General features: G+C 40.3%; 1 protein-coding gene across 5 annotated transcripts in view; it reads left to right on the plus strand.

The window, feature by feature from the left end:
• slc12a7b (solute carrier family 12 member 7b) overlaps positions 1 to 19,068 on the plus strand; it is a 74,582-nt gene extending 55,514 nt beyond the window's left edge. For 2 of the 5 annotated variants that reach the window (XM_031754881.2, XM_039617256.1), the window contains exons 10-26: positions 108 to 206; positions 423 to 480; positions 2,290 to 2,464; positions 2,555 to 2,673; positions 2,842 to 2,940; positions 3,351 to 3,470; positions 3,688 to 3,792; positions 4,290 to 4,458; positions 5,048 to 5,243; positions 5,421 to 5,590; positions 5,802 to 5,933; positions 6,151 to 6,258; positions 6,873 to 6,989; positions 11,762 to 11,937; positions 12,712 to 12,726; positions 13,432 to 13,565; positions 16,181 to 19,068. In XM_031754881.2, coding sequence (XP_031610741.1) covers positions 108 to 206; positions 423 to 480; positions 2,290 to 2,464; positions 2,555 to 2,673; positions 2,842 to 2,940; positions 3,351 to 3,470; positions 3,688 to 3,792; positions 4,290 to 4,458; positions 5,048 to 5,243; positions 5,421 to 5,590; positions 5,802 to 5,933; positions 6,151 to 6,258; positions 6,873 to 6,989; positions 11,762 to 11,937; positions 12,712 to 12,726; positions 13,432 to 13,565; positions 16,181 to 16,272 — 2,084 coding nt within the window. In that variant the 3' untranslated portion in view covers positions 16,273 to 19,068. The remainder of the gene's footprint in view (positions 1 to 107; positions 207 to 422; positions 481 to 2,289; positions 2,465 to 2,554; positions 2,674 to 2,841; positions 2,941 to 3,350; positions 3,471 to 3,687; positions 3,793 to 4,289; positions 4,459 to 5,047; positions 5,244 to 5,420; positions 5,591 to 5,801; positions 5,934 to 6,150; positions 6,259 to 6,872; positions 6,990 to 11,761; positions 11,938 to 12,711; positions 12,727 to 13,431; positions 13,566 to 16,180) is intronic. The other 3 variants (XM_039617255.1, XM_031754855.2, XM_031754863.2) reach the window with 3 other exon arrangements.
• The last annotated feature ends 6,181 nt before the right edge of the window (positions 19,069 to 25,249 follow it).

Here is a 25,249-nt window from a genome sequence, read left to right on the forward strand (position 1 = left end):
CTTTGTACATGTGCGTGACAGTTTTTAACATCCGTTATGGCTGAGAGAGAGCAGAGTCTCTGAAGATGACCTGTTTGATTTTCGACTGTGACCCTCTCGCCTCTCAGGTATCATGGCTGGTTCAAACCGTTCAGGTGACTTGAGAGACGCCCAGAAGTCCATTCCCATTGGGACCATCCTCGCTATCACTACCACTTCTATCATCTGTATCCTTCAACCTCGCACTGTCACCAGATATGATAACAAGTCACACAGCTTGTTACTGAACGTGCCAGTTGAAGATTTTCTAACAGTCGCCAGATTTTTACTTCTTTGAGGAACATTAAGAATTAAAGACTAATATTAAACACCAGCCAGGATGTGGCTGATTGCAGTGTGTACAACTTTGAAATCAGTTCGTTCTCCTTACCTCTGCTTCCCAGATATCACCTCCGTGGTTCTGTTTGGTGCCTGTATTGAAGGTGTTTTGCTTCGAGATAAGTAAGAGCTCAACATATTCAACGTTACTGTGTGTGTTTTAATAAAGGAAATGGAAAGAATGGAAATGTTACCTCCTGAATACAATGTTGATTAATCACTTTGAGTAATGTAGCAAAATTAATGTAGCAAAATTAATTAGTAATAGTATTAATTTTAGTAAGCTTACGAGCCTACCTACTACCTACTTCAAAGTGTGAATCCATTGCTACAAAGTATCAGCAGCAAGAGCAGCATTATAGGGAAATGGTAGTGACACACCATAAGTCTGTTTACCGCGGAAAGTATAACATGCCTGCTTAACAGTTCAGTTTAACAATAACCAAAGCTAAAGCAACTTTACTGTAACTCATGTATGATGTAACTAGGGTCGGGGGTTTTTAACCACCTGCTTAAAGCCCTTCTATAGCACCATGTAATTGCATCAGTAAATTTTATCCACTGTTTAATCTTCCCATTGAGTGGAGTGAAGTGTTCCAGCGATGTTCATCTGAGTCATTTGAGTCCTTGCATGCCTTCATAGCTTGTTGTGCTCAGAGGTGTGTTTTTGCATGGGAAGCATGCAGAAGCAGTTTTTTTGCACATTTTGCAAAGCATTGTATTTTGGCAATTGTTGAAGCAGTTCCCTTTTTACTAAATCATAGAAGGCTCTCCCTAGAGATTGTCTGATTGATCTAAATATCTATAGTATTGGTACTAATACAGGTACTGGCATTGGATCGATACTAGCATGATAGGATTGATACTTTATTTCGGTTCTGTAAGTTCAGTTTGTTGCTCACTCAATTGAGTTAAAGCTTTATTTTTTTGGCGGGGGTAAATGTACCTCAAACATGCACATCTTCTTTACTTATAGCATACAACACAGTCAAACAATAAAGGCCAAAGTGTTTTAGAGACAGGCACATTTGCCCAGTTTCAAAATACACAAAAAATTAAAAAGGTGTGTTTTGTTAACTAATTATTGTGGAAAATAAAAGTGATCTAGCTATCATTAAAATGTGTTCACAATTTGTAAGTTGAAGATGATTCATCTCACAAATCATGGCGCAATGCTCTTCCCTATGTAGCTGCCTATATAGGTTAAAAGTTTTGGTATCTGTAATATTGGCCCTGTATTTACTTGATATCAAACAATAACAAAATGTGCAGTATTGCACAGTACTAGCTCTACTCAGATGTCAGACATGTCGAGCCTGATCTTGTTGTTCTGTGCATGACGTTGCTATGTGATTCAGAATTGTGATATTACATGTTTCTATCACTTAAAGAATTATATTGATGTTATCATAATGATATGATTATTGCCCAGCCCTTCTAGCAGCTTCAATAAATGGAAATGAACATTTGCGCATAATCCTTGCATGTCACCACAACTAGTGCTACACATCAACTATAGATCTATGAGTTCTGGGTCTGTTCTGGAGTTTCATTGCATGCAGTTTAGAATATTCCTTATTTGTCTTTTAGTGATTTGGTGGATTTTGGTGCCATTTTAGGCCCTGATTCTTGTGATTAGCTTCTCCTTTTAGTGAATTATAGTTCATCGCTGTAACTGTAAATATAACAGATAAAAAAGCTTATCGGGTTCTGTTTAAGGAGAAGAAAATCAACATTAAACTATCATTACATGTTGTTGTTATCAGAGTATATGATGTTGAAGGAAGTGTGACACTTGTTACAGGGATCATATTTCTGCTGGTTTAAACAAGATTAAAAACATCACCACACTGTACTGTCAGTGTTTGTTAAATCCTCCGATATTTGTGAATAACAGCGTTTGTCATCCACATAATTGTTTTTGCGTTGCAGATATGGCGATTCTGTAAAGGGGAACCTTGTTATTGGCACCCTGTCATGGCCCTCTCCCTGGGTTATTGTGATTGGCTCGTTCTTCTCCTGCTGTGGGGCGGGTTTGCAGAGTTTGACCGGTGCCCCTCGCCTGCTGCAGGCTATTGCACGAGATGGCATTGTACCCTTCCTACAGGTGTGACTCAAACAGCAGACACAAATACTGTCCAAGCAGTTTCTAGTCTGATGTGCTTCAGCGTTCACGATTGGCTGCATCTGCTCGTAGGTGTTTGGTCACGGGAAAGCCAACGGGGAACCTACCTGGGCTCTGCTGCTGACTGCTGGGATCTGTGAGATCGGCATCCTCATCGCTTCCCTGGACGCTGTGGCTCCCATCCTGTCAATGTCAGTATCTGAAAGGAATATTATGCAATCTCATTCCATAAAAGCAGCTCAGCAGATCAAGTCTGTGATCCCTCAAGTATACAGCTACTTACAGTAGATCACAAAGTGGACATTTATTATTTGAAAAGTGACTAGAACTTTTGGACTGCTGTTTCCCCCCCTCAACAGGTTTTTCCTCATGTGCTACTTGTTTGTGAACCTTGCCTGTGCTGTTCAGACCCTGCTACGAACGCCTAACTGGAGACCACGCTTCAAGTACTACCACTGGTGGGTGATATAGTAAACATCCTTGCATGTTTAGATCATATATCTTTTAGATCATATATTATATGTCGAACATGTCTTTTCCACAGACTGTTGAAAGGTCCTTAATTTGAAGCCATCAAATTAGATTTTTGATTTTTGGACCCATGGCAGGAATCCCTCATACACAGACACCTTCACAGCCACAGGCACATCCATTTAGTCTTTACTGAAAATTAATTCCACTACACAGGTTAAGGACAATGGCAAGCAGCACTATTGTTAGCTGTGGATTTTGATTACTCTATTGAATCCTAAGCCTCTCATCTCTCTAGCCTGAGCTGTTTTCACTTTATAAAGACTTTTCCATGAATGCACAGAAAATTAAATGAGCATGTAAATTGTTTTGTAATCTTTTCTTTTCTTTTTTTCAGGGCTCTGTCCTTCCTTGGAATGAGCTTATGTCTTGCTATTATGTTCATCTCCTCCTGGTATTACGCTATTGTTGCTATGGTCATTGCTGGCTGCATCTACAAATACATTGAATACCGAGGGTAAGATTGTGAGATCATGGATGTGACCAAGAAACTATCTGGGGAGAAGCTCTTGAGCTTCTTGTTTTATTTTTGCTTGCACCGTGTTATAAGTAGCTCATGTTGCCACAACAAGCTGTGTGCATATGTTACCTAAAGGAGTTCTCACTGCCCTACATGGATTGCTGCTTTTACTATTATTATTCACTGCTTTTCATTCATTTGTGTGCTTTAACAGGGCAGAGAAGGAATGGGGTGATGGTATCAGAGGCCTCTCTCTTAATGCAGCCCGCTATGCCCTCAATCGACTTGAGGATGCTCCACCTCACACCAAGAACTGGAGGTATGGGTGTTTACAGTTAATATTGTGTTGGGATGGGCAATAACAAGACAAGAATAGACACAGAGGATAAATTTGATTAATCTTTTGGTTCCCTTCCTAATCTGTTATGAGCGGCTGATAAGCCTTCATACTGTCAGGCTCACATTGACCTTGAAGTCCTTCTTTCCAAACCAGTGGGCCTGTTGTTTCCAGTTACACAGCTGTTCTTTTTCGCTGTCTACCTTCAACATATGTCCCTGCAAAGCTGAGTGAGAACCATTAGTGAGACAATAATGCTGCCACACCAACATTTTAACAGTATTTTTTCACACACAGCTGTTATTTCACATGATTACAGGGCTTGCACTGTAATTTGTATTTGTGCACCTAATAATTGTGCAAAAATCCAAAATCCAAAATATTTGTTGGTGTTGTTTTTAATTCTAAAGTTTAAAAGAATGAAATAAAATTAAACCAGACTTTGTCTTCTTTCTGTTTTCCCCTCTCGATGTGCATAGGCCTCAGCTGTTGGTGCTCCTCAACGTGGACTCAGATCAAGCAGTCAAACACCCTCGCCTGCTGTCCTTCACCACCCAGCTGAAGGCAGGGAAAGGCCTGACGATAGTGGGGAATGTTTTGCAGGGAACCTACCTCACTAAGGAGGCGGAAGCTAAAAAGGCTGAGCAGGTATGGTGGGAAAGCACACGCAGAAGTGTGCAAATAAAAGGCAGGCAGCGATATTGTCATTAATATTCATCTGCAGTTGCTAATAATATAATATCAGTTGTAATGCTTGCTATCTTATCTGGGCTTCAAGTGCTGCAGATTCATCACTCGACCCAAAGGCAAATCTGTACTCTCAAGCGGCATTTAGAGGATTTTACAGACTCTAACTGCAGATAAACTCTGCTACCTACTGGCCGTAATAAGCAATTCATGTGATTCCTTCAGCCTGGTTTTACTTTTATCCTTCTTAATAACAGTTTCTGTTGAAGCAGTCATGCCCAGAAGCAACTTTTCAGATGTACAAAAATATTTATTGTTCAGATCCATCAGTACAAGTTATCCTGAATGGATCTGAGTAACTAACAAATAGGTTAGTTGAAGTGTTTGCTTAGCTAAGCAGGGAAACTTTGCTGTAGTGTAGCCATATCTTCTCTGGAAAAAACACATTTTGTTTTTTCAGTTGGTGCGGCTTTAGTAGTGAATCAGTTTTAGTCTCTTTTATGATTAACAATGAAATCCCCGTCCTCTTTTTCTCTCTCTCTCTCAACAGAACATCAAGGCTGCCATGTCTGCAGAGCGTACCAAAGGATTCTGTCATGTTGTAGTGTCTTCCAACCTTAGAGATGGTGTCTCACACCTCATCCAGTCTGCAGGCTTGGGAGGCATGAAGCACAACACAGTCCTAATGGCCTGGCCTGGAGCCTGGAAACAGTCCAATGACCCACAGTCATGGAGGAATTTCATAGGTATCGTGCAGTAGAATTGAAAAAATAGGCACACATGCACAGTGTAGATAAAGATAAGACATCGTATGTGACATTTTCTGAACTGCCTGTGAAATAATCTATCAAGATGGCAGTGACTTAATGCAACACAGTGATTTATCTCTCACAGGTGCACTATCTGTCCTTCTGTTCATCCAGAAACAATCCGGGAGACCACAGCAGCCCATCAGGCCTTACTTGTGGCAAAGAATGTGGACAGTTTCCCCACCAACCAGGACCGTCTAGGAGAGGGCACAATTGATGTGTGGTGGGTGGTTCACGATGGAGGCTTGCTGATGCTGCTGCCCTTCCTGCTTCGACAGCACAAGGTTGGTCGGGCTAGTTTGGATTGTGTTTATTCCTGAAACCATCTTAAGCTCAGCATTTTCTTCTATTTCTTATTCCTTTCTTCATATAAACACCCAGAGCCTTTATTTCACACCCATCTCTCCCGCCTGACATTCTTCTCTCCCTCATCCATCCTGTTTACCGTCCTGTTTCTCATCTCTTCCATAATAATGGTGCCTTTCTCCCCTCCAGGTGTGGAGGAAGTGTAAGATGCGCATCTTTACTGTCGCTCAGATGGATGACAACAGCATCCAAATGAAGAAAGATCTCCAGATGTTCCTTTATCACCTGCGACTGGATGCAGAGGTGGAAGTTGTGGAGATGGTGAGATTTGAGCATCAGCCAAGGATAGCCCTGAATGGTATTCATGTCTAAGTGCAACGGGAATCAGGATGGTTATTGAAGTTTTTCAACAATTCAGTGCCTACTTTTGTTTCTTAATGCGATTAATGTTGTGAGGAGTTTGTTGGAGGACCCATGTTGGCATCGTCCCTGAAAAGTAATGTGGCTGCTTTAATGCCCGTGTTTATCCCCTTTGCAGCATGACAATGACATCTCAGCCTTCACCTATGAGAAGACACTGATGATGGAGCAGAGGTCTCAGATGCTGAAACAGATGCACCTTTCCAGGACTGAGAGGGAGAGAGAGGTAAAGAAGAGTTGAAAACAAACTTGCACTTGGTCTGTTTGCTGCTGTTCAACAAATGTGGATGAATTTTTTTACACGAGGAATAAGAGCTCAATTAAATCCATTTATTCCTAGTGTATGCATTTTTAATACATTGCATGCGTATGTGTACATGCAAAATGATCAGAATCAATCAGAATCAGAATCAGAATACTTTATTGATCCCTAGGGGAAATTATTTTTCGTTACAGTGCTCCATTATAAACAAACATTAACAAAGACAGACAATACACTAACTAAGAATAGCACAATATATACAGGCATATATATACATAAAAGTCACTTATTAATAAATAGCTGAAAAGAACATGTGCAAGAAGGGTGTAGCTGTTGCAGTAAACAGTGTGTTAAGTGTTAAGTGAATGAGTTGTACACACAACAATAGCACACACAACAGTCCATTTACTGACTCATCCAGATAGTATTTAAAAAACAACTAAGAGGTCATTCACATAAATAACAGTCTACGTCTATGACACTGAAGTCACTCATGGCCCAACATCAAGCTAAATGCCTGCTGGCCCCTTTTCCTGTTCATCTGCCACTGCCTTTCTGGGCCTTGCCGCACCGTTCAGATTCAGAGTATCACTGACGAATCGCGTAGCTCAATCCGGAGGAAGAACCAGGGCCCTGCCGAGAACGCGAGCCTCAGCCGGCAGTCCTCAACGACGGAGGACGCTCAGGAGGACGAGGTAGCTGATCTTGTCAACCCATTGTTCCCTTACTGGTAACGACAGAGGCCCGTCTTCACAAAGCTCCATCTTTGGCTACAGGTGTTGCTCATCATTTGGCTGCATTATCATCATCACGGTTTAAAATCTGGACATTTTCTGTCTACATTTGCCAGAAAAATATGTGCAAGTGATCAGCGTTGCATTATTACTGAGTTACTGGAATAGTCTGGACATTAGACGTAATGCATACTGTAATAAATAAAGATAGAAAGAGGGAAAGTTGGAGAAAATGTAGTAAGGAAGTAAATAAAATCCCGCAATTCCCATCTTTATGATGAAGACATTGTTCCAAGTTGAGCATTTAACACTCTAATGTTGACTTCTTGATGGAAATGCAGTTTTGTTCTACTTACCAAGCTTGCCTTAAAGCAGATGTCTAATGCACATCTTTAGTGTCATGATCAAAGCTCTACACAAAATTGGTGAGCAGTGTTCTCTGGATAACCCTTTGTGATTTTAACCTTCCAGTCTGGGTTTATCCTTAGCATCAGCTCATGGCTTATTTTAGGGTACTAGAGTGATAAATAACGATGTTATGTCACAGTCTTTGCTGCCAGTTCACCAGTTCTGTCTGGCCAAAACCAGCAGTAAGACATACAAATGCAATCTTCTGCTTTGCCGACAACTACAAACCTACTGTTACTGGTAATAAGCCAACTGATGTTTGAGTAGCTTCTTTCAGCCCCCCCCCCTTTTATCCACAAGGGGTAACCATGGCAACACCGTATACTTAATTTGGCAGATTTTTATTTATCATTTTCTTTTGTCTTTTAAATGCCGGATAACCTCTGTGATGCAACCCCCATGGGATTTGTGTCTCCTACCAATCAGAATTTTTTTGCATGTTTGATGTTCTTCAGTCTAAAAATTGCTTATAACCTTTTTTTAAATTTATGACTGTCCAGCAAAAGTAGATGCTTTATGATACCAGAACATCTGATCATTAAAGCCACCAGTCCAGATTAGCCCAACAGTAATGCTACCTGCTACTGTGTAGTCAACAAGAGCTGCTTTGTGAATACCAGCCCGTTGCATCCTGAAACTGCTGCCTGGCCCATTACCTCCATCACCCCACCTCATCCTCACTCCCTGGCAAGAGTGGGCAGTATTGTCTGAGAAAACTGAAGAGAGTAAATAACATGTCACGTTACTAATACCATCAGACTCATGTGTTTACAGCTGAACAGTTTGATTCTCACATTGTTATGCAATTTTATTTTATTTTTTTGGGGGGGGGTGCTGTTTATCTACTATCTTTGTAAATGACAATACTGTCCTCTCTCTGCTGCATTCTAACCATAGTCAGCACCTACACATCATCCCTCCCTCCACCCTCCTACCATTCGTTCTTTCCCACCATATCTGTCTGGTTTTAGGACAGCAAGTAGTATCAGGTTAAAAAATACTATCCTGCAGAAAACAAAAATATTTGTGTTAGACTGATTTATTTGCAGCACCTTCAGTGAATAAAACAATCCTACCTTTAATAAATCTGCTGTGTTATTAGCCTACTGAAGTACCAGAGAACACTTTGTTTTTTTTAAGATAAACTAAGCATCAGTCAAATGTAAACTGGTACCAGTGAACAAAGAGAACTCAGTTCACAGCTTTACAGCAGATAATGTATTCTCCTTCTCTGTCAGTGGCATTAGTTCAGATGTAACTGCTGATATTGAACAGTAGTGAACCCTATTGTTGTCAAATCCAACGAAACTCAATGGTATTTAATGTAATAATCACGTATGATGTGCTCCACTCTGCCGTGGGACATATCATGCTGTGCACCATTTCTGTGCTATCCACACACCTAAAGTTTGCAAAGCATGTGTTAACATTTAGACACCTTTTATCACCTTTTAGTTGCCACAATACGTTACTGTAACCGCTACCTCCACACATAAATGTTTCAGTTGTTGGGACCATCACGTCCACCACATGTGGTGTTGTAAAGGTTTGTATTTCTGTCTTTATTCAATCTTCTCTTTTAAATGTCATCACTCCCATCACCCTCAGCTAGCCTATTGTTTTCAGTCCTGTCATACCATTGATACTCTGTCAGCAAATCCCCAGACAGGGCTGCAAGTTCCAAAAGGGATACTTGTGCACAAGCAGAAGGTTCAGCATCCTGAAAGATTAGTCCAACTGGTATGAAAAAAACTGAAATTGCAGATGACTGTATTTGAAAACTTAAGCACACCCGAACAACAGGGGAAATTAACAGTAAAAGGAATGCATCATTGATTGAACTAAATGGCAAAAGAAAACTGTTGAAATAGCTAGATGTAAAATGATTGCTAAGAGTATACAGTCTTAGCTTTTTTGTTAAATTGTTAGGAGTGTGGAAAAAGTAAACTGTTATCTTAATATTTTGGCTAAATGGCTAGCTAGCAAGCCAAACCTATAAATACAAAAAAAAAAACGTTTTTTCCTCTTTATTTATTATTTATAGAATTTTTACATATAGTTTGACATATCAAGCCCAGTAAAACAAGTGATTAGAATAGAATAATCCTTTAATTGTCCCACAAGGGGAAATTTGGTTATAATAGCAGCCAGAAGACACATATACAACAAACAGTACACAGGACACAGAACAGAAACATACACAATTTTTTTTCTTACATATTTACATCAAGGACAATGGTTACTATAAACAGAGTACTGTACAGTTATTAAATTAAATAAAATTAACTACAGATAAGAGGCAAACCCAGGTTGTAGTGCAAATCGGTTGATTAAATTATTGCAGTTACAGCACAGATGTAAACATCTATGATTGTTGGGAGCAGTTTTGATTGTACAGTCTGACAGCTGCAGGAGGAAGGACTCATGAAACGCCTCCTTCATGCATCTATGATGTAGCAGTCTGTCACTGAAGGAGCTCTGCAGTTCAGCAACATTTACATGCATGGGGTGGGAGACTCTGTCCATCAGAGATGTTATTTTGGCCAGAGTCCTTCTGTCTCCCACCACCTGCACTAGGTCCAGGGTGCATCCCAGAACAGAGCTGGCCTTCCTGATGAGTTTATCCAACCTCTTCCTATCAGCTGCCGATAAACTGCTGCTCCAACATACAACACTGTAAAAACCGACGGATGCCACCTAGGGCCTAGGGCTGGGCGATATATCGAGTTTAAAAAAAAAAAAAAAAAAAAATCGATATATTTTTATACGAGATATAAGATGTGACAATATCCTTTATATCGATATAGTCTGTGTTACGTTATAATTATAGTTGTGGAGCCACAAGTTTGCCTCTCTTTCGTCCACTTTTGTCTTTACAACGTTACTCGACCTCGCCTCTCTCCTTCACTGAACACAACTCCCCCTCCTCCCCCATCGCTTCACCTGCAGGCAGCGACAAGATGGACACAGCAAATCTCCGTTAACGAGTTACTGCGCATTGCCCCGTGCGTGGGGTTGGACGGCGTCAACGTGTTAACGAGCTAACCACGCTAACGCCATGCAGCCCAGAGGGGCTGCACAGCCTAAAATCCTTTCATTCTCTCAAAAGTTGACTGCGCGCCTTTTGTATGAATTCTGGTTGTGCTTGATGACCACGAACCGATTTTATGTGGTACACAGCGCACAGCAATCTGTCAAAAAATGTTTTAGTACGACTTTGGTAAGCTACGGAGCTGCACCTTGATGGATTGTCGGAGCATTACAGCTACCGAGGAGCCTCGCGGAGTAATACGTACTGTGCTTCAACGTAATATTACCGTATTGTGTGTGTATAAGGACCATAAATGGCACCTGTTAAGAGACGTGGTTATGCAGCTGATTTCAAACTCCAGGCTGTCAGTTACGCAGTAGAAGTTGGGAACAGAGCAGCTGTGAAATCTGTCTATGTTATTATGCTCAGCGTCTTTTAGTTTACATTTTGACTGCACAATTGTGAGCTCTTTGTTATGCACAAAAACAACATAGTTTTCTTTTATTTATGGATCATTATTATTTAATAAATGCTCATAATTTATTTTTGAGTAGTTTTTTTCATGTACATCTATGCTGTATGTTAATAAAAGTGCCTGTGTGACATCTGGGACACAGCTTTGACTAAGAACTCTCTTTTTGTTCTTACTTTATGGCTTTAAAAAAATATCGAGATATATATCTTATATCGCCATCCAGCTAAAAAATATCGAGATATGAATTTTGGGTCATATCGCCCAGCCCTAATGCCACCACAGAGTCATAGAAGGTCTTTAAAAGCGCTCCCTGTACTCCAAATGGCGGCTGAGGTCATTTGGAGTACAGATTAGATGTTTTATCAAATGATTAGGTCATTAGCAGCCCTCTGGAGAACTTCAAGACATGTTGACGAGGTAATTTTGCCATTTAAATCAGCTGTGTTGACCCAGGATGATATCTAAAACCTGCAGACGCCAGCATTGAGGCCTGGAGTTCCCCCACACCGGCGTATGGTTACACCACAACTGTTCACTAAGTACAATTATCTAAAACTGGTCACTGAATATATAATGAAAAAAGTAGCTGTAAGCGCAACTTATAAGCTGAAAGTAGTTCAGATCTGTTATAAAGTGAGTTCACATTAGAGGTGTTGTTGATGAGAAAAGTCCATCTGACAGGCCTTTGAGGGTATGTTGGATGAGTTCCCATTTCCTTTACTCTTTTGTTTCCTTTCTTCTTGGTAACTTCTCTTGGTAATAATCATATCCACTAATCTTCTGCTCTTGTCCTCATCCTACTCTCTGCATCGTCTCCAGGCCCAGCTCATCCACGACAGAAACACGGCATCTCACGCCACAATAAACGATAAGGTTGATGCTGAACCCGAACAGGTTCACATGACCTGGACCAAGGACAAGCTCCTCACAGAGCGTAACCGTAACCGCGAGTGCAATGCCAACGTTGCTGTACGTGACCTGTTTAACATGAAGCCGTAAGTACTTGAGTGCCTGAACAATATTTAATAAAAAAAATAACAAAATTTATGTGTATTTGTAGCTAGATTTAAAAAGAAGGAGAAAATGTTTGGATTTTAAGATAAAAAAGTTTATGTTAGTAAAATACACTAAAGTGACATGGTGTTACTGCATGTGCCTTGTGAGGGACGTTTGCACCATTTTGAATCATTTTTCTCAAACTTAATATCTCATGAAAGTTCATTTCAGAGGGACCGGAAACTCACCCAGTACTGACATTAGTTCAGGATGGTGCCAAACCTCAGAGAAGGAGCATGAGTAGGAGTAGTGTTAGTACCAACCCTAAGAGGGTGAAATGGGACAACTGTGCATGGCGTGTGCATTCAGGCTGTATTTGGTGTGTGTGCGTGTGTGTGCACTTTCAGCCATTTCAGCTGTAATGTATGGCCAATCTGCGTGCACACTTAATAGACTAACACCTTCTCTTCCCATACTGTCCACACTGTCAATGGACTCCATCAAGAACGCCCCAGTCCACTTCCATTGGCTCATAAAGTTAAAACCCAAAACTCCCAAGTCTTGCAGGACGGGAAGAACTTTTCAGATTCCCTCACCGTACACATCAAAGAGCTCCATGTCACTTTCTGGGGTTTACTCGAGTCACCTTCGGGTGTCACTGCGAGTCGTTTGGGACAGTTGGAAGCATGCAGTGTGGTGGGGAGAGCTGCAGAGCTGATGTAGAAGCATCTAAGCTGGTTTCTGTTGTTTTGTCCCATTTTTCCTCCTTCTAGAGAGTGGGAGAGTCTGTAAGTCGCATTCTCTTTGCCCTAGGCCCTGTGTGTTCTGCTGCTGTGGTGACTGTGTGCTCCAGCTCATGTGCTCGTACCTCCATGTATATCTGTGGTGTCCTTGTTTGCATGCCCTAATGTGCACCGACTTCATCTTCCTGCTTCAAACAGCATGTTGGTGGCTAAAGCCTCTGCTGGGTTATATTGCATTTACAGCTTATAACACAAGAATTTATGCTTTCCATTGACTGTTTTTAAAAAATAGTCAAACAGAAAACATTCATTCAGAACGTCATTAAACTAAAAGTGTGTATTTATAGTTGAATGGAAAGCATGGATTGGGAATCCTGTGACATCGCCTTGTAATTTGGCTTTTGGCAGTTGACGTATATCATCTTGCAAAGGTGAAGATGAAGAGGCAGCATTTAAGGAGACAGCCGATTCTTTACACACTAAAGACATTATATTTCGGCCTAATCTTAAATTAAGTGTTGACATGATTCAGATTCATCTGTCTTTCTCAAAATGCTGCCTCTACACGTTATGTGAAATTCTTAATGCTTGTGCCGAGCATCGTTTCTCGTGTGTGTTTGAAGCTAATGTCAAATGTGCTGAGTTACTGCGTAAAACGTTGCTGACGGCTGTTGTCATTTAGTGACATTGTGGTCATTAATGTTTTCTTCATTGTGGCTTCTCTCACTGTGGATGCTCTTGTCAAACTAGGAACCAGACGAACGTTCGTCGCATGCACACTGCTGTCAAGCTGAACGAGGTGGTGGTCAACAAGTCACAGGGAGCTCATCTGGTTCTGCTTAACATGCCTGGACCACCGAGAAACAGAGGCGGAGATGAAAACTGTATCCTTCAAATGGTTGTTTTTATGTTACGACTGTATTAGGAAAAGGTCGTGATCGCAAGGAAGTGTTTCTGTTATTTAATCCATCTATTGATTGTACTTTAGAAAGAAGTGGTTCCCTCTTTTTTAAATTACTGCAGTACTGAGTATTTGTACGTTGTGAAATAGTTTGGTCTAAACACAACAGTAGCATGTTTGTAGCCACAATGTTGGGTTTTTTGAACCAGAAATGACTACAGTGGCTTGCAAAAATATTCGGCCCCCTTGAACTTTTCCACATTTTGTCACATTACAGCCACAAACATGAATCAATTTTATTGGAATTCCACGTGAAAGACCAATACAAAGTGGTGTACACGTGAGAAGTGGAACGAAAATCATACATGATTCCAAACATTTTTTACAAATAAATAACTGAAAAGTGGGGTATTCAGCCCCCTGAGTCAATACTTTGTAGAACCACCTTTTGCTGCAATTGCAGCTGCCAGTCTTTTAAGGTATGTCTCTACCAGCTTTGCAGATCTAGAGACTGAAATCGTTGCCCATTCTTCTTTGCAAAACAGCTCCAGCTCAGTCAGATTAGATGGACAGCGTTTGTGAACAGCAGTTTTCAGATCTTGTCACAGATTCTCGATTGGATTTAGATCTGGACTTTGACTGGGCCATTCTAACACATGGATATGTTTTGTTTTAAACCATTCCATTGTTGCCCTGGCTTTATGTTTAGAGTCGTTGTCCTGCTGGAAGGTGAACCTCCGCCCCAGTCTCAAGTCTTTTGCAGACTACAAGAGGTTTTCTTCCAAGATTGCCCTGTATTTGGCTCCATCCATCTTCCCATCAACTCTGACCAGCTTCCCTGTCCTTGCTGAAGAGAAGCACCCCCAGAGCATGATGCTGCCACCACCATATTTGACAGTGGGGATGGTGTGTTCAGAGTGATGTGCAGTGTTAGTTTTCTGCCACACATAGCGTTTTGCATTTTGGCCAAAAAGTTCCATTTTGGTCTCATCTGACCAGAGCACCTTCTTCCACATGTTTGCTGTGTCCCCCACATGGCTTGTGGCAAACTGCAAACGGGACTTCTTATGGTTTTCTGTTAACAATGGCTTTCTTCTTGCCACTCTTCCATAAAGGCCAACTTTGTGCAGTGCACGACTAATAGTTGTCCTATGGACAGATTCCCCACCTGAGCTGTAGATCTCTGCAGCTCGTCCAGAGTCACCATGGGCCTCTTGGCTGCATTTCTGATCAGCGCTCTCCTTGTTCGGCCTGTGAGTTTAGGTGGACGGCCTTGTCTTGGTAGGTTTACAGTTGTGCCATACTCCTTCCATTTCTGAATGATGGCTTGAACAGTGCTCCGTGGGATGTTCAAGGCTTGGGAAATCTTTTTGTAGCCTAAGCCTGCTTTAAATTTCTCAATAACTTTATCCCTGACCTGTCTGGTGTGTTCTTTGGACTTCATGGTGTTGTTGCTCCCAATATTCTCTTAGACAACCTGTGAGGCCGTCACAGGGCAGTTGTGGAGCTGTTTTGCAAAGAAGAATGGGCAAGGATTTCAGTCTCTAGATGTGCAAAGCTGGTAGAGACATACCCTAAAAGACTGGCAGCTGTAATTGCAGCAAAAGGTGGTTCTACAAAGTATTGACTCAGGGGGCTGAATAATTACGCACACCCCACTTTTCAGTTATTTATTTGTAAAAAATGTTTGGAATCATGTATGATTTTCGTTCCACTTCTCACATGTACACCACTTTGTATTGGTCTTTCACGTGGAATTCCAATAAAATTGATTCATGTTTGTGGCTGTAATGCGACAAAATGTGGAAAAGTTCAAGGCAGCCGAATACTTTTGCAAGCCACTGTATATATGTACCCACGTAAGTGCTAATTAGGGTTATGTAATACACGGAGTTGCCGCTTGCCACACACCCTACTGTGGAGTGGTCAGCTGACAGACACAGGCAGAGAACACAAGCTGCTGGGGAAGTGGATATTTAAGCTAACATATATTTCATTTATGCCAAAGCGGGACAATTCATTTGTGATAACAGTTAAAAATGAAATTAAACACAACAAACATGCCAATAGCTCAAAACAGTTGAATTGTATGCGGCTCAATATCCTAATAGAATAAAAGCACAATAACTATAAATACAAATATTTAATATTGTAAATATACATTAGTCACTGCAGGGCAATAGAGTGGGTTGGTGTGTGCTAAGGTTTGTGTCAGAGCAGGGTCTAAACAGCTGGGCATAAAACATGTGCCGTGTCTGTGTTTGTCCATCATAGATAATCCCGACCCATCCCCCGTGTCACTTCCTACAGAGCCAGCTGAGCTCTCTTCATACATGTTTCTCCTCCTCGGGAGTTGGTGGACATCTATCCAGAAACCAAAGTTGTAAATAGTATATATAGTTTTCTTAGAAATTGCTGGATTAGTAGATAATGTTTTTATATCAACTGAAGGCGATGTCATGGTAGTCTGCTCCTCTCACGTGGTGAAAAGCATCACACTGGCCAATGATCGCGCATTCATTGGACATTCATTGGGAGGTGGGGTGTGACACCTGGTGTGCCTGTGTGTGTGCTTAACCTTGACTGCTGTTCTCTCAGACATGGAGTTCCTGGAGGTGCTCCTCGAGGGTCTGAACCGGGTCCTCCTGGTTCGAGGTGGTGGCCGTGAAGTCATCACCATCTACTCCTAAAATTCCCCCCAAAACTTTCATGGCCTACCCTGCACCCCAACACTGGCACATCGCCATGGAAACCGCGCAGTGGAATTTTCTGAGAAAGAAACCTAATTTTGGTTTTTAATGAAGGGCAGGGGTTGTTGGCAGGCGGGACCACTTTATGACTGACAGTTGACCTGAAAGACGTCAGGATGAAGGAAATTGTGGGCGCCGAATAAGTTGAGCACAGCGTGCGTCCAGCTGGACCAGAGAACCCTTGCGCACAGAAGATAGAGCATAGAGACACTTTATATCTTTCATTTATGTCTGACAACCTTGTTGTGTTCTGTTACATTTTCACACTCTTTGTCCTCTTTGTGTCGATGTCGTCAAGTTTATGGCACTCACTGTGCGGAGAAGTGAATGTGTTGATATGAGCTTTATAGTCTTTGTTTTGTTTTGCTGGACCTGAGAAAAACATGCATAGAGATTAATGGATTTAAGTTAAGATGCACAAAGTGCAAAAATGACCCTTTTGCTGTTTTCAAAGCTCCATGTGGGGTGATGTTTTCATTGAAATGTTGTCAGTCTGTTGAGAAGCTGCTGAACCGTTCTGTTTTAGACTGGAGAGCTTTGACGTTGCTGAAGGGTGGAGGGGTGGAGTCATGTCTGCAGCTGAATGAGTTGATGGAAGGACCAGTTGGAAGGATGCTGAACAAGCGTCTTATCCCAGTTTAGTGAGTGGAAGCCTTTCAGATCTTGGGTTCTGCATTTTTGATTTCCTACCCTTAAACTGTAGCTTTTATTTTAATAGGGAAAAAGCCATAGCTAGAAGCATGAATGTGTACATTTATGGTGTCTAGAGAAACAACTGGTTGGGAACACGAAATATGTTGGGGGGTTTTTAAGAGCTGTATGACGATAGCTTAATAAATAATTAGATTGGTTTGTAGGTTTTTGCACAGTTAATCTATATTTTAGCCTCTCAATTGTTTGATTTTAGCAACGCATACATTTAAGATGTAAAAGCAAAAATTGACACGTGAATTAGTGTATTGTCCCCCCGTACTGACAGTTGCAGCACTGCTGACTTTGCACTACCAGTTTTCAGTCTTCATTCATTGTCTACTTTCCATTTGGTAACTCTAATATATTCCTAACAGGAGATACAAGGATGCAGACCACTTCATGCTGTTTAATACCCATGTTTCAATGTTGATCGTAGAACATTTTACCGATTTAAAATCTTCAAGGCTTTAAGTTTCAGACTGAGTAGATTTCGGGGGGGGGGTAAAAAGTAAAAAGTGCCAAAATGACTTTAAAAGAAACTGTGGAAGTATTTTGACTGCAGCTGGGACATGACCTACTGTAGCTGATGTTTCTGGCCATCTTTAATCTTTAGAAACAAGCATGAAGGTTTGTTTTTTTTTATAATGCAGGTCCCTCATTTCTGCCAGGAATGAAGAAATGAATATGATGAAACTAGTGGTGCGCTATCAAGGGCATTTCAAGAGTAAGAAGGAAAAAAGGATCCCGGTCCTTCCTCACATGTACCTCCACAGTTTCTTTTCAAAATTAGCCGCCGCAGTATTCTGTAAAGCAGAAAGTTCCCTTTTCCTCCCACTGTCCTGCAGGGAAAAACTGGAACTTTTGATTGTCGCTTGTGTGTTTTTGTTGAGTTCTGTTCAGTTGTTAATGTATCATATGCCTGTGTTACTCCATAAATACGGTCAAATATGGTCTTTGTAGTGTTTGTTACATTATTGCTGATCTTCTGTTACTTTTACCTGTTAATTCGAGACAAGTTTTACGAGACAAGGCAGAGGGGAGGAAGTTATTTGTTTTAGATTTGTTTTTTTTAATTGTTTGCATTTTGTTTTAACCCACCAGAAACACTTTACGCTCATCACACAGGGCAGTTAGTTACAGTGGCACCCTGGACGGAAAGCGTTAAGAAGAAGGGGTGAAGCCACGGGAGTGACAGGAGCAAATGACTTCTGCTGCACGTTACATGAAGTAATGTCACTGTTTCACTTACTTTTCAGTTTTAGGCGCCAAAGATGAATGACAAGACAAGTAACCATCAACTGTCGAGTTTTAGGAAGTCTGAATGGCTGAAAATTGTAAAGATAAATTATTGAAGAAGTTCTTTTTTTGTTGTTGTTGTTTAATCTGGTTACTGAGCTGAGTACCAGTAGCTTAGCATAAAGAAAACAGTCAACCCTTAAACAAAAGATGCTATATAGTAATAAGAAAGTTTCCATCAGGGGCATGTGCCTGTGTGTTACACAGCTCTGTTTTGAGGTGACTGCAGAATGTTATCTACCTCAAGCTGTCGCTGAGGCTTGGTTGAATCCAGTCCAAATGAAGCTGTTTGACAAATGTTAGGCGAAGATCTGAGATAGAGTAAAAGAGCTCCGGCTTTGTGAGACGATGAGCAGAATAATAGGCACGTGTGAGCGTGTTTGTACTGTACAGCTGTCTTTCTGTGGACCAGTCTTTAGACTTACCAGAGTGAGAACACCTTTCACCCCTCTTTAAAGGGGTGTTTGAGGGTTAAAACTTGGGATTAGACACAGAGCAGTGATATGTATTATGTAGGACCAGGGAGTGACACATTTAACTTATTGTCCTTGCAAAGATAGTAATGCAAAAGTGTGTATCTTCCTGATATGGGGCTGTGTGTGTTTCTGCTGTTTTCCGGCTCCGCTGGCAGGCCTCACAGACTGGAACAGGATTTTGCATGTGGGTGCACGTATAGAGGAAGGTAGCCCTGTAAATTGTATTTGTGCCTCTCTAAATAATAATTAAAAGTGCTGAAACAAACCAGAACTAAAGTTGCCTGCTTATTTATTCTGATCCTCTTATTCAACAAGCATGTTCATTTTCCCTACAGTTAAAGGAGCAGCACGTATAAATTGTGTTCCAACCTTTGCTTATTTCCTTTTCAGCAGATGAAAATGAGCAAATACACAAAAAATGTTGAAATCACAGCCTCTGGTTTCACACAGGATTCAAACCCCACCCTCATCTAAAAGTGTTCTGCCTATGCTATCATACTGCTGTGGTGTGTACTGCCCATTTTCAGGGGTTAAAGTGGAAGCTGGCAGATCAGAGAACCCTAAACTGTAAAAAATAAGTCACCTCTCACATCGATCTGCCACTGAGCTTCAGTCGAGTTTCTGTGTGGCTGTGATCCAGCCTTCTCAAGCATATGAGCAAAATGCATACTGCATGAGATACCTTTCCACCCCCCACCTAGTATAAAGGTTCGATTTGGTGCATGGGGTAAGTTATCATAAATGAACTTTTTACTTGCAGGCACTAGTAAAACAGGCAGTGTGCTAAACTACAGACAAAAAGTATGTGTTAAGAAATACCTATTGAGCTGTTTGAACCACTCTGAATTTACCTGACATTAAAAAAATGATAGGCCAAGGTCTCAGTAGCAGTGAACTCACTTGTGCTGGATGGTAAACTTATTGTTTTACTCAGAAATGTAGACTGTGTGCAGCTTGTTGGGAGCAGTAAGCAGGAGTTTGTTGATTTGCAAACCTGAATATGGTTCAGGAAACTGTGCAGTAAATGTGCAGGACAGTGGTCGCATTGGTCTGCTCCCACAAGAGGGCAGCCTTGCCTTCTCTTCTAACTGGCTCCATGCGATAGATGCTGTATATGAGTGATATCAGAACCAAATTCAAAACCCCAGAGCGTGGGAGCATCTTTATACCACATGATGTCAGCTCTAAACACAAGTCAACAGTGTGATTTGTTTTTACTAGCCTCCTGTCCATCCACATCATGTCCAGCAGCAGCAGCAGCAGGATGTCAGGTATACCAGTGCCTCTGCCATGGGAGGTTGATTGATTGATTGATTGATTGAATCTTTATTTTGAACATGTTCAAAAAGTACAACAACATAGAATTAAAAAGAGACAAATAAACAAAGCAAAACAAAAGGAAAACGAGCAACCACAACTACAAATAACTTGTTCAAAAAGGAGCAGGAAGAAGCATAAGCTTATTTAATCCAATCCCTTTTCCACTATCTGGTAATCAATAGACTACAGAAATACCTCCTTGCAATTACATTATATGTTACGTGTATTTTATTTATTTTATATATGTATGTGTGTGTGTGTGTATGTATGTATATATAAATATATATATATATATATATATATATATATATATATATATATATATATATATATATATATATAATATATATATAATGTATATGTGTATATATTTCTATCTATCCATACATACATATATACACATACACACATATACACATTTTCAATAACCCCAGTAACACCTCAAATGATACACAACCTACAGATATATATACCCATACCAACATACCCGTGCACCCGCACACACATGAAAATATTGGACAAGAACACCCTATCAAATCTCTACCTCCTCCCTGTACCCTGCAAAAACCATATCCCTAAACCGCTTTTTAAACTGTGCCATGCTCGGATATTGCTTCATATCTTTACTTAGTCTGTTCCACAGCTTCACTCCACACAGAGAGATGCAACAATGTTTTAATGTTGTACGGATACAAGGATGTTTTAAATTTAATTCCCCCCTCAAATTGTATCCCCGTTCCCTTTTAGAAAACAGTTTTAGAATATTGTCAGGAAGCAGGTTATTTATTGCTTTATACATAATTTGTGCAGTGAGAAAATGAACCAGATCTGTGAATTTTAGAATTTTTGATTGTAAGAATAGTGGATTTGTATGATCTGTGTAACCAGTTTTATGGATTATCCTTATGGCCCTTTTTTGTAATATAAAGATTGATGATAGCGAACATTTGTAAGTATTGCCCCAAACCTCTGCACAGTAATGCAAATACGGTGCAATCAGGGAACAATAGAGAATGTGGAGTGATCTGTGGTCCAGAATGTGTTTTACTTTACTCAAGATTGAAACACTTCTTGAAATTTTGTTATGTATATGATTTATATAAGACTTCCAGTTTAATTTATCATCTATAATCACACCAAGAAACTTATGTTCAAGTACTCTTTCAATTTCCACACCATCTATATGAATCTGCACTTGTGCATTTCTAAGGGAATTCCCAAATAAGATTATTTTAGTTTTACTTAGATTTAGCGATAGTTTGTTCCTGTTAAACCATTTTTTAATTTTGCACATTTCTGAAGTAATTGTATCCATCAGCTCCTTTAGATTCCCCCCAGAACAAAAAATATTTGTGTCGTCTGCAAATAATACTAATTTTAATATATCAGATGCCTTACAAATATCATTTATATAAATAATAAATAATTTTGGGCCCAGTACAGAGCCTTGTGGAACACCACAAGCAATGTCCAAGCATGATGAGGAATGGACACCCAGCTTCACAAATTGTTTCCTGTCACTTAAATAATTTTTCACCCAGTGCAGTACAACCCCCCCTTATCCCGTACCATTCCAGTTTATTCATTAATATGTCATGATTGATTGTGTCGAATGCTTTCTTGAGATCCAGAAATAGTCCAGCTGCATACTGTTTCTGATCTATAGCATTTGTAATCTCCTCAGGTTTCGTCTTCCTCCTACTCCACCTGCTCCTCCCTCGTGGACAGCGCTGACCAGAGATGGGCAGTAACGCGTTACTTGTAATGCGTTACTGTAATCTGATTACTTTTTTCAAGTAACGAGTAATGTAAGGGATTACTATTGCAAAAACGGTAATTAGATTACAGTTACTTTCACGTAGGAACGCTGCGTTACTGCGTTACTAAAACCGTGATTTTTTGCGAGAACGTCTCATGACAGTGACATAAGCCAGTGCGACGTTTGTGACAACAGCTGTGTGCAGATCATAATATATCGAGTGCGGACAGAGTGTAGCATGCAGCGTTTAAAGCGTGGAAGTACTGACCTTATTTTGAGTTTGATTCCATAAAAAGTGACAAAAACATTAGTGTCCGTTGTGCGTGGGAAGAAAACTTCTTTTTACAGCGAAAAAAACCCTAAACTTCCAAGCAAGCACCGAGTGAAATTCACAGAGAAACTGGCGGATTCTTCCACTGACCGCTGCAGCACACCTGCACCAGGGTAAACCTCCGCCTACCCCAGTCCTGCTTTACAGGTGAAAATAGAGCAACAGGACCGCTAGTCTTTGATTTTATTTATTTTCTGTTGTGTTTTACTTGCATCTATTTGAAAGAGTGAGTGTAAACACAAAAAAATATTTTATTTTATGTGCTGGAATGTGCAGAAAATAGGTTTAAATGTTAAACAAATTTCTTCCAGTCAGAGAATGTTGCATATAATTTAATTTTTGCTTGATGCATAAAGTTAAAAGATTAAAACTAATAAAACAAGTTTTAAAAAGAGACTTTTCCATTTGATTACATTTTGTATGATGAATTATGCAGAAAAAGTAGAATTGGGCTGAAAGATCTATCGCTTTATCACCTATTCAGGTTGTAAATTGTGTTTTTAAAAAGTAACTAAGTAACTAAGTAATTAATTACTTTTGAAAATAAGTAATCAGTAAAGTAACGGGATTACTTTTTGGGGGAAGTAATCAGTAATTAGTAACTGATTACTTTTTTCAAGTAACTTGACCAACACTGGCGCTGACGGGTTTGACCCCAACTGGCCGCACAGTTCCTGTCTCACATAAACAAAAGAAACAAACAAAAAACATGAGTCAATTACAGTGCAACTGTGATGTTTGAAACATTTACATTTTTATCCCTCCCTAAGTCAGAACAGTTACTACCATGTTTTCAATAGTCCACAGGCACATGGACGACAGGTTTCTGATGCTATAACTTCAGGAGGAAGTTACTGTGTGTGCTACAAAATCCTTAAAGCTTTTTCTTTAAATGGTGTTTCTGAGCAGGCACACGCTGTGTCAGAAACAGTAAAGAACTCTCAGCTTTGACCTTTGACAGCCAGCAGCTGCTTTCTGTGTGCAGTCTGCACCTAGCAAGTTCAGAGTCTATCTCTCTCTCCTGTTCGCTCATTCCTTCTTGAGCAAATGATCTGGAGACGGAGATGTTTCCATCCATCTGCACAAATGTGTTATTGGCAGACACAAAGAAATCTCACTGGTGTTTCAGATCCCTCATGAACCAAAATAACAGTCCAGTAATGCAATATTGTGTGCTCATGTCTGTATTGATTTATGACATTCAGCTTTTTCCATTCATTGAACAAGGTCCTGCTGGGTCATTAGGATGTTTTCTTTCAATGATTTACACGCACAAATATATGTAGATAAAACAGGGCGAAAGATTAACTTAAGCATATTATTTGTTCAGTCTGTGTGATCAGGAAGTTTACCATTCGTGCATGAATTATGACAACCTCAATCAGGATTTTTTTTAAGTATTTTTATTGATCTTTAGGCATGAAAAGATGAATAAAAATACTTAAGAAAAAAAATCCTGACTGGGGTTGTTATAAGTCATGCATGACAGGGCTGAATAACAATAATTACAATGAAACACGTCATATATCTATAGTAACATTAAACGACCAGTGGGTGGCAGGATATGGAGTGGCACATCAATGTCCAATTTAGTGGTTTATGTGCAAGTATACCATCAACACTGACACAAATACAAGAAAACAGCCTTTGAATAGTGGTCCACTGTAGCAACTACTATGTGTGAAAGGGTTAATGAGTCATAGACTGTATATAAAAGATGGCCAAAAGATTTATAGTCCTGTAGGAGTCAGTGAAAAAAGGGCCTTCGACTTCATTGATCTATACCCTTGGTAGTTGCCTGATGAGTATATGGCCTCAATTGCCAGTCTTCAAGACTTATTCCACAAAACATGATGTTCTTTATTAAATTATGATTAAAAGGCAGAAGGCAAGGTGTTTGTAATGAGTTTCTCAGATCTGCTGTGTGCTGTGATGTCTGGTGACTGATGGGTGAGGACGCAGGTCTACATCTTTCTATACAGTCTGCGGTTAGAATACCATTATCATACTGTTGGCAATCACACCAGATGCACTTAGGTCAAGTGAACTGGTGTGACTGGTGATGACACCTTTTGGAGGTATCTGGTCATAGAATGAACAATGACAGTACAGGGATCAACACAATTTCAAATATGACACTCATATTACATATCATATTACTCTGATGCACAGGTCAACATTCAGGTTGCTAAAACATGAAATGGTACAGAATGAACAGTGTTAGGGAACATCTTCTGGGAACCATTTACTACCGTGAAAATCTTGTAATATTTCTGCCTTAGCATTGCTAAAATCTGAAATTATTATGAGTTAATAATAAGACAGTAAATCAAAAAGATGTAACAGTAAGCAGACACAATTTAGTCATGGCTGTAATGTGGTCCTCTGCAGCTTCTGTAGCTGCAGTAAATGTAGCTACAGTGTTGTTGGTGTGTGTGGTTCCTGCGCTATTAACACCAGAAAAAGCAGATATGTTGAGGAACCAAGCACACTGTGGCCACGATGAAATTCATATCCTTTATCCACTTCAAAGGGTCCTGATCCCTGCTGTAGAGTGCACAGTAGCTCAGCTTTATCATATCTTAAACCTGGAAAATGAGCTCTTTGCCTCTGACAGCACGGTGTGGTATAGTGTGTTTAGTTCTCTTTAAACAGCTGAAGAACAGCTTAAAAAGCTGCCCTGTGACGCTTCTTATACACACTAACGTGAACACTGAGTCTTACTGGATATTTCTAAAAACTAGGGTGGAAAATATAGAAAGTAACTTCCTCTGACTTCAGCTGGCAGACAATAACTTTTGGTGTATGGAAGTATAGCCAGAATCTGAATCTGAAATAGCACCTCTGAGAGTAAACCTTCAATTGCAGCACCTATAAAAACCACGGAAATATATATAATATAATATATGTATCACTTGTTCTTTATTTGGTTTGGGGGTGTAGGGGTCGGAGGTGTAATGAGTGATGGTGGGAGGGTGCGTGTGTGTATTTTTGTTTATTTTCTGCTCTGAATGTGTACAGCACTTTGAGTTTGTATGGAAA

This window comes from Oreochromis aureus, linkage group 9 (assembly GCF_013358895.1).
Source record: "Oreochromis aureus strain Israel breed Guangdong linkage group 9, ZZ_aureus, whole genome shotgun sequence".
In the NCBI taxonomy this organism is placed as follows: domain Eukaryota; kingdom Metazoa; phylum Chordata; class Actinopteri; order Cichliformes; family Cichlidae; genus Oreochromis; species Oreochromis aureus.